A 10,410-nucleotide genomic window follows, 5' to 3' on the forward strand; every position below is an offset into this window, starting at 1 on the left:
TGATTCGATTCAGTTCGATTCAATATTGTGCGGCTCAATCCAAGAAAGTATGATGCAATGACCTTTTTTCTCCTTTATTTTACATACATTTTAACAAGCTTGTCAGTACAGTAAACGTGCCATTTCCTTCTAAGATAGTTCTCTCCAGTAAAAAGGCTATTTGTACTTATCGTGATATATTTAATGGGAACGATTCAATTTGGCTGGATTCGACTCACATCTTTTAAATGGAAAAAAAACCTTCTTTCAAACTTCTTTTTTTAAACCCCTATTAACAAACGACGTTTTTTAATTTTCCTGAGAAGTGATGGTTTCAGAGATGCAAGGATATGCATGCTAAGTGTTCAATGGCAGAGTTGGAATGCTCAAGAAAATGTAGCGTAAATCTTCATGGCATACATAATACAGCCTTTTTGGTTGTTTCAATTAAAAATGTTTGTGTTTGTACTAGATTGTTGTCATGCAAACAAACCCTTAAAGCAGCTCCTATGCTAAGTGCTAATAAAATGAAATGCAGCTTGACTTGACAGTTTTATGTTGGCGACAAAAAAAAAAACAGGCAATTAAAACCGGCTTTCAGAGTCACTGAATGTAGAAGATTGTGTTGGCCAACACTCACACTGTTGCTCAGATGAAGAATATGGTGGCTCACCTCCAATATACTTTGCAATAAACCCCTATCGCGAAGTGAACTTTATATCATTGGAAAGCTATTTTAAGAAAAGTGGCCACCGAAGGTCACCCAATGACAAAAGTGCACACTGTCACACACACTGAAGGCTGCCTTCACTCACAGTCGAGCAGTGTTACTGAGTGGCGGCAAGTGATTGACAAAGACTCACTGTGTCTGCTGTTGACATTTCCATGACTCTATTGGTTTCTGTCGGTTAGCCACATTAAAATGGATATTTTCATCTAAAACCCACACACATCCAAGAGAGCCGCCTGTCCTGGCGGTTGCATGATTCGGATGCGACTGTGGATGTAAATCTCACTCGTCTTACTTTTTAGCGAGCGTCTTCATGTCGCAGAACCATGACGTGCGGGTCTTGATGCGTCCTCCCATTTGGTCGGCGCTTCCTCTCTTTGGTTCAGGTACAAAGAGCAGGATCAGCGTGGCTGCAGTCATCCCCAAAACTGGAGACACCTATTGAGACAGTTGTTTAAGGCTTTGCACGACACTGGAATCACACTGAAGGCAGGACCGTGTTTGGATGAGTACACTTCAGTTGCAGGACAAGGAATGGTGTGTTTAAAGGATGAATGGATGGCCGCTGTGTTTGCTGATACGCTTGACATACTAACTTTTTACACACATGCTGCTTTCTCCGTGTGTGTGGGGGACGCTATATAAACATATCTACAATATTTTCACACTTACAACAAAATTACTCTAAGTGCATGCATAATATATGGTTTTTTTGTATTTGCCTTACTATTTTATTAACAGTTGGCTGCTGTACTTGTGTATAGGGTAGAATACAATTAATTTTCATTACATCCATGTACTGTATAGTATAGCATGGTCTGCACTTATATTCATCTATTGCAGGGGTCTGCAACCTGTGGCTCTGGAGCCACACGTGGCTCTTTTGTATTTTTCTGGTGTATCCCTGTGGATCTATAAAAAAAAAATAGTAGAAATTAATTTTTTAAACATATTTGTATTTTTTTGAGAAATTATTCTTCAAATGAATTAATGATTTCGATTTAAAAAAAATGTGTAATTAAATATTCAAGTACAAATTTTTAAGAGATGAATGGTAGATGATTTTTTTTTTAAACTGACCTAAAAATGACCAAAAAAATGACCATAAAAAGCAAAAATTTATGATAAAATGTTCACAAAATTGCCAAAAATCTCAGAGAATTGAATAATAATAATACTAATAATAATAATAATAATAAAAGGGCAGAAAAGAGAACGTTCGAAAAGTAACCATAAAATGTCTCAAAACAAAAGAAGAAAGGCGGAAAATTATCATAAAATGTCTTTGGAATTGCCAAAAAAACTCAGTAAAATGATTGAAAAATGGCAGAGAAATTCAAAAAATGACCATAGAATGTACAGTAAGTCAGAAAATTGATAGCAGAAAAAAAGAGTCAAAAATAGCCATAAAATGTCCAAAAAAGGAAGAAGAGAGGCAAAAAAATCCATACAATTGCCAAAAATGTCAGAAATTTGACAAAAAGGCAGACAAGTCTAAAAATGTATGAAAAATTACATAAAAAAAAAAAAAAGATCCCAAAAAATGGAAAATGAAATTTAGTAGAAAATATATCTCAAAGTATTGCATGCTACATCTTTTTCTGTTCTGCTCAAGTTAGCTCTTGGGCCCATAGTATATTAGACTAAGACTAACACACTGTTTCATTCATCACAATGTTCAAATGCTTTGTGGCTCCAGACTGATTTTTGGTAATTTATTTGGCCTAAAATGGCTCTTTTAACAATAAAGGTTGCTGACCCCTGATCTATTATAAGGAAGCATATGTGTGTTTTATGCGGCTCGACTGATACAAAAACAAAACTGTCGTCTTCCAGGGCAAATTTTCTTTATATCACATAAGTAGCTTATGAAACCGCGTCATCGGCACAAATAGTGCGGCGCACCAAGTGAGTGCACTCGAGTGAGTGAGGCTCATATGTGAGTATTATGTGAGTATCTCCGAGTCTGATGTGGGTAATGTGGTTTATTTTGCTGATAGCTGCAGTCTCGGAGGTGTGAGGATTACACACATCAATCATTTTCTTCTTTATAACTTGTCAGGTCTGCAATGCTATGAATATTAATAACGTCATTGCAAGGATTTAATTAATGTTATATTTGTTTGCTGCTCTATTTTGAGGACACTTTGTAATACATTTTCTTTGTTTTCAAAAATTCCCTTTATTATTATTCAGTATGGCAAAACCATGACTTTTAACCCTTTAAATCTCTAAGGGCCCATTAGGTACTTCCTGTATGTATGGATGGTTGACAATCCCACAACTGAGCAACTGCCCTCCCCCGCGCCTCATTTCTTTGGCTCCCCTTTTTGCTGAAAACCTTTTGGCCAAACAAGGAAGGTCGCAGGAACACGGTGGGCAAAAACAAGCGGAAGCTCAGTCGAGTCATTTTTACTGACAGCAGGATACCGCTGGTGAAAACACGTTTCATGCCTTCATATTTGTTTTCCTCCCACATGCCGTGCAACTGACTAATTGGCTTTTGGATTGTTCTGCTAGAATGTCACCGCGGCCACGGTGGAACAAACTGCCCTGCTCATTGTTATGTTTTTAATGTTCCACCAAGACCAGTCGGAATTGACTTCCTGTTTCCCTGAACCGAGTGAAGTACCTGTCATGTCCAGGAATCCAAAGAAATCCTCTGTGACCTGCTGAAGGAATGTTTATTTTCTGCCTTTAAATGTCAGATGCTTCATTAGAGGAGTCACGGCCTTAACATTGTTTGAGGTTTTTAAAAGATGACCTGGAACGTCAGCCACACCTGCGCAATCCTGTTAGACATTTCACCTAGTTTGCTTCCATTATGAATGCTTTACAACTCACATGTTTTGTTTTGTCACACATTCAATTGAGTTGCAGTAAAAAAAGAAAAGAAGAGAAAACAAGTACAAAGACAAATGTTTACACTTGCGCTCATCCATATCTCAATCATTTCTAGTAATGTTCACAAAGAGAATTTATGTCTTCGAGTATTGGCGTATGGTCTGTTTGTATGTATTAAAGTAGAAGTTGTTATTTATGCTAATTTTCGTTAGCCGCTTGTGTTTCGAATTATAGTAGCGTTAAGCTAGTAAAAAGTAGCCTCTATGCTAATTCCCGTTAGCCCTTCTATTGTGTTTCAAATTATTTTAGCGCTAAACTAGTGGATTTTAATTACAGTAGCATCTACGCTAATTCCTGTTTAAAATTAAATGTTCGCGTTAAGATAGTCATTTTTTATAACAGTAACATCTACGCTAAGTGTTACGATATTGGATCTTTGTTAGACAAAATTATATGGGTTGCATGAAGATTTTGGTGTTTAAATACATAGTGATTATTATTTTATTTTTTTATGGGTTGGTCTTACAGCAACCTCCAACTGGGGGTCCATATGTACAGTATTTATGTGATGTTATATGTGGAAACAGTCGCTAATACTTTAAAGAGAGTTTCTTAATAATGTGCGTTTAATAGGTTCAAATGGGTTTAGACATGTGGGAAGGGTAAAATAAAGGAACGTTTAAAATATATATATATATTATAGGATTTTTGATGTTTGGAATGTATCAGAAATTAAAAGTAAAATGAATTATACTAACTTAATACATTTATTCCCAGAACAAAATACCATCCTCAAGATCTCATTTTTGGAAAATAGTATACGGTTCTATACATGCCATTTTAAATTACAGTATGTAACCAATGTTGCGTGCAATAATAATCATTTTTGCAAAGTTTTCTGAAGGATGCTGGAGGCTGTGTCAATGTGTGTAGGATTTGTTTAGCCTTTAGTTGTATTTGCACTGTCACTTCCTTGCAATGTCCATCCTTGTGTGCCCTCCTGTGTTTCTGACCCCTCTGAACCCGGATCTATGACGGACCCGACCACAGCCCTGCAGGAGGGGCTCTAAATCTGTCCTTGTGTGTGTTGTTTGTGTGTATAATGTAGCATTTGATGCCCTTACCCTCAGTGCCCAGTGCCAGTCTCCTCCAGCCAGCTTGGCGCTTGTGCCCAGGATGTAACCCAATCCGCTGCAGGAAAACAACACAACTGCCGATTAGCTACACACCACTGACACATGGATGTCATTTATATATAAAGTGTATGACTCATCGTCCTGACTTTGCTTGCTGTGTTTGTTTTCCATCCTTCCAATTTGTCGCTAAACACATCCTGTTTGCAGCCTGATTAAAGAGTCTGACTGCGCACTTGATGTTGATGAATTGTAGATGAATATAGCAGTTGCAACTAGGCTGATTGGCTAATTGGTCCATTTGTGAAAACAGTTGCGTGTTTGGCTTTGTCTTTGATTGGCACAGGGTGTGTTGCGAGTCGTAGCAACTTATTTTAAGGAAAGCATACCAGGTCCGCAAAAGTAGCTGTGATAAGGTATTGTGATGAATAAAACTCAGCGTTTAATGGAGGGGGGGAAAAAACAACCTGTAAATTCACTAGGGACAAAGGAGCAATCTTATCAGAGTGCAGACAGAGTATGTTAGGAATGTACAATACTGACAATAAACCATAAATCTACTGCAAGTAGTTAGAGGTCGAGGCTTGAGGAGCTGCTTACGTCGCACAAGCTAACTAGTACAAGTAGAGCTTTGGCTGACGACTCATGCGGCTACATTGTGGCGTTGCTCCTCTTGCTACGTCACACACAGCGTGGTGAAATAACAACAATGTAGGAAAATATCATTGCGGTCTGTGAGCACCGAGCCAAAAAGTGTGGTGAATGGATAGTGAGGAAGTTAGCATCTGGTGAGCGTGCTTAACACTGGAATTATAGTAATTTCTGGACTATAAGGCGCACCTGACTAGCTAAATTTGGGGAATACTCAAGTTTGTTACACATATAAGCCGCACATGTTTTAATGTTACCGCACCGGGTTCCCGCTACTTTATTTTCCATAATGAGGGCGCAAATTGTCTCGCTCTTGTTCTGTCTCTCCTACTGTATTTGGGCTTACTTGGTTTGTTTTGCTCTTGCGCTTCCTTTATAGTGCGCCCCCTTGTGATCTGATGGATAAGCCGCACCTTTGTATTAGCTGCAGGGTCGAATGCAAGTGGAAAAAAGTAGTGGCTTATAGTCCAGAAATTACTGTAAGTAATTTTTTCATTTTATTTTTTTAAAGCTACTCCTCAAATTAAATCAATGATTCGCAAAACTGCTCCACAAAGGAGGGAAAAAAAATAAGCAAAAGCAAACTTTAAAAATAAATGACTTTAATGTTATTTGGGTTTAACTCTTGCGGTCACTTCCTTGAAACGCTTGCAACAATGTCAGTATTGACTGGATGGGATGTGTGACTGCACTTTACTGAGGCCAAATCTTTCACCTTCTATTGTGTGTGTTGCTGGGCAGTTTAGTAGGACCCAAGCATTTTGGCAAGTCATAACACACTGCTCAGAGGTCACTTTGCTTTTTACTTGACTATTTACAGTCCAAAAACATCATGAACAACCACATAATGAAGCTCCCGCAGCCTAGAGGATTACGTAATGATTCAACTCGTGTTGTTTTGACATATTATATTTATGTAATTTCAATCAAATGTTACGGCATACGTTTCTCTTTCTATTAGCATCTTCATACCACCGCCGGATTCTTCATGCATGAGGTCTGCATGCTGCTACGCACTGTACCGTTCATAATGTTAAACCTCAAAGGAGTTTTCCTGCGCTCCATCCACCGGTCCATTCATCTTTTATCACTCAGCTTTGTTTACTCTCTCCCTGTGGTCCTTTTTCTTATTGAATAAAGGGCTGCAGATTTGCGCTTAAAATGTTTCCAATTCCCACACCCCTGCACCACATATTTAAAGCTCTGCATTCTTGTGTAGGCGAGGTTGCTGCAGCTGCATAAAGGTAAAACACAAATGTTCACCAAACTTTCTGCCGCTTACCTTCCTAAAGGGATGGCCAGGTAGAAGAAAGAGAGCATCATGGTGCGCTTGTTATTAGTGAACAAGTCTCCGATGATGGTGGGGGAGATGGACGAGTAGCTGGACTCTCCAATGCCCACCAGCCCCCGGGAGAGCACGAACAGCCAGTAGTACTGCAGAGAGATATCGAAAACTGCATGTTAAAACGTTCACATTTTAGAACTTAACTCATGTTGGGGTGTCTGCAGAAATTTTTCAGTCGGGTGGCCAGGGTCACATAACATTTGACTGAAGGGTGAACATAAGCGCACGCGTATGCTCACGCACGTACACATATCATATTGTAAATGTGTTCTTAAAATATAGAGTTAATGTAAATGTACTGTGAAGTGATCTAAGAATATTGCATCCATGTAAAAATGGCAAGAAATTTGCAGGTATCCAAATTTTCCCTTGGATGTGGGGTGGGCAGGGTGGTAGACACTCCTGGTCAAAACATAGCTCCGCCCCTGGAGACTATAAAAAACAACAACAACATAATTTGTCTAAAAAAGGAAGAGTGGCAGAAAATGACTCCAATAGTCCATGAAAATTGGCAAAGATTTGACAGAAAGTTAGAAAAGTCTAATTACCATAAAATGTCCATTAAATTGCCAAAAATGTCAGAGAATTGAATAAAAAAAATGCAAAAAAGAAAATGTTCAAAAAGTAACCATAAAATCTGCATATACAAAAGAAAGGCAGCAAACCACCATAAAATATATTTTGAATTCCCCCAAAACAGTAAAAAAAAATTAAAGCCATAAAATGTCCAAAAAAGGAAGAGAGGCAGAAAATGATCACACTATGTCCACAAAATTGCCAAAAATTGGACAGAAAGTCAGAAAAGTCTTTAAAAAAAGAAAGAAGAAAAAGAATGTAAAACAACGTATGGAAAATGAGTCATGACATGAGTCGTACACTAACACATTGCTTTATATATCTTTTCTAACACCAGTCCTGGAATCTGAATGATCATCAGTTGTGAGACGCTACAATATTAGCATTTCGTTGCACTATGAATTAAGTAACTCATAATGTACTGTATTGGAGAGGCACACTTCAAATGTGTTATTGACGCTGAGAACTCAATCCTCAATTCAACCGCAGCACTTCTCAGGAGGGAAGGACCACTTCATTTCATCTCAGCCTTAAGCTGCCTGACTGCATTTCCCGCTCAGACAAATAAATGACTGCCATCTTGTCTCCGAGTGGTGGACACCCTCCTGAGACTGTCCGCACACACACGCACACACATTTCCATGTCTGCGCTGTCATTCCTTCCACAGCTGAACAGACTCTGCGGGAAACTGGCCCGCTCACACTCACTGGAGACGAGAAAGCGGTCGACCCAAGTGCTGACGTCTGCGCTGAGAACTTGAGTGGCTGCCAGTCAAGTGCCGTCATAATGGCAGCATGGTAGCGCTATTCATTACCTTGGATGTGGAGGTTATATCCTCATCAATATGGATTTGTTTGTTTGGGTGCTTGGGTGACCTTCCGAGTACAATGTCTAATATACCTGTCTGGAATTTCTATGACCTGTGGTTTTTATTTGTGAATTGTTGCATTTATATTTTGATGAAATTACACAATATTATAGCCCCCCCCCCCCCCCCCCCCAAAGAAAAGTATTTTCAATTATATGTTCTATACAACCCCCACTAGTTCAAGAATGGTATTCTGATTAATATTGCATTTGTGGAATAAGAATGAAGCAATAAAATCCACCCATTTCTATCCATCTCAGCCATTTTGCCACTTGCTGTTGACTGATAATGACATCACAGTTGCTCAGTTGCTAGTGACCAATCGCGGCTCACCTGTTTTCTGAGTTTGGTCATGTGATGTTCGCAAGCTGAACTCTGGGCTCTGAGAAACTGTCAGTTAACATTTGCAAAACACCCTCAATTTTTTTTTTATATATATATATATATATTTATATAAAATAAAAATATTATTATTATTAATAATAATAATAAAAAAATATTATTTTACTACTATATTTAAAAAAAATCTCCCTCTATTTTTCTAAATATTTGCATGGTTAGATATTTACGGTATGTACACTACAGTATGTCTGTCATATTTTATTATTTATTGATATTTTATTTATTTGTTGTATCTTCAAGTGCAAAATTGCTTAATTTTAGCTACGAATGACACCCCCAGAAATACACATTGCCTCCAGTGCTACTCACACTGGTGTATGGAAGGTGTGAATGTTTGGTGGTGGTGGGAGGGGCCATAGGCGCACACTGGCATCCACGCTTCCGTCAGCCTGCCCCAGGGCCGCTGTGGCTACTTAAGTAGCTTACCGTCACCACAGTGTGAATGTGTGAGTGCATGAATAATGTATCCATTCCATTTTAAAGCATCTTTGAGTGTCTAGAAAAATGCTATATAAATCTGATGCATTATTATTATTATTATTAAATACCACACTAGTCAAAAGTTTTAGAACACACCAATTTTTCCAGCAATTCAGTGTTCCATTGTATGCATTCCAATGTGTGACACTTGTATGTTACGTTACTTTCGCTCTTTTGTCCAGTTCATCTTAAACATACACCAATTCTGGAGACTGCCATTTTGTGTAATCCAGTTTTTTTTTTTTTTTACTTCAGTTTGTACCATTTCCAGATAGTTTGGATTTTAACTGCTTGACTTGATCAATTGGGGTGTTCTTAAACGTTTGGACAGTAAAGTAAAGTATGTCTTTGCAGCATTTTGAGGACCTTTTCAGACTTTTGAGCTGTGTCAGTTCCATACCAAAGTCAAAATGACATTTTACAAAAAAAAAATCAGTAAATTATTTAAAACTATTATGAGTTTCAAAATAGAAATAACAAAATTGATCAGCAAGGAGCACTCAAATGGTTCCATATATTTTTTATAGTGTGGCATGAGGAGTCAAATTGCATTCCTCGCCCTATTAAGCGTTCCAATCCTATATGGCCATTCATCCCTTATTGGCTTCACAAATGACAAATGTTTGAGCCTTGGTGGAGGTCTGCACTTTCACAAGCGCTCTAATTGAAGACTTTGCATTGTTGTCTGCGTGCACATGAAGATTTTTGCTGTGGAAGTTATTCTCGCCATGTAATTGCCCCTGAGAGTAATGATATTGTTGAATGCACACAAAGGCTCTTAGAGATATCAAAACAAAGCAGTCAAGGGGTAGGCAAACTGCAGTCTTATCATCTAAAGCGTTGTAACCGAGACTAAACGTTAATTGGATGGAGGGCAAAGTTATAAAAGCCGCTAACTGAGCAACAGCGCAAGCGGGAGTCTTTCTCAACAGGCGTGTCATTTCATTTCCCTGGTTTCACGATAATGAGCTTGTCTGCGTTACGGACCGACATGCGCTGCCATCGTTCGGCCGTCTGTTCTCCGACGTACCTCTTTGCTGATGAAGGAGCTCAACAGCGTAACGGTGGACCAAAAGAAAATGCCGCAGCTCAGGATGGCCTTTCTGTTGAAGCGGTCGCCCAGGTAACCGAAGATGGGAGCCGCCACCATGAAGCTGCAGATGAACACTGTAGGGAGAAAAGAAAGAAATGACAATGATGCATTATGAAATGTTTCTGAGAAAGATGAGTGTTTGTGCTTTGTCTGGCTATAAATAATTCCTCTCACGTCCCAGTGAAAGTCACATTAGTGCTTTAAAACGTTTTCACTAATTGCTCCGCTGCAATGTGGCCTCCTTCTCTGGGATTTTTGTCGATATTTACGGGCAGGACCAGACTGACGCAAATAGATTTGGTAGATTT

The 10,410-nt window shown here is 38.7% G+C and overlaps 1 protein-coding gene across 1 annotated transcript in view; it reads right to left on the reverse strand.

Annotated features, from left to right (window-relative positions):
* The window catches only part of spns2 (SPNS lysolipid transporter 2, sphingosine-1-phosphate), a 64,438-nt gene that overhangs the window by 19,328 nt on the left and 34,700 nt on the right, over nt 1-10,410 (reverse strand). Inside the window, exons 3-6 of the mRNA XM_086057563.1 lie at nt 10,040-10,176; nt 6,620-6,771; nt 4,678-4,744; nt 1,005-1,147 (exon numbers count right to left, since the gene is read on the reverse strand). Of these exons, the coding sequence (XP_085913689.1) occupies nt 1,005-1,147; nt 4,678-4,744; nt 6,620-6,771; nt 10,040-10,176 (499 nt within the window). The remainder of the gene's footprint in view (nt 1-1,004; nt 1,148-4,677; nt 4,745-6,619; nt 6,772-10,039; nt 10,177-10,410) is intronic.

Source organism: Leptonotus elevatus, chromosome 16 (genome assembly GCF_054856555.1).
Source record: "Leptonotus elevatus isolate MCC_2025b chromosome 16, RoL_Lele_1.0, whole genome shotgun sequence".
NCBI lineage: Eukaryota > Metazoa > Chordata > Actinopteri > Syngnathiformes > Syngnathidae > Leptonotus > Leptonotus elevatus.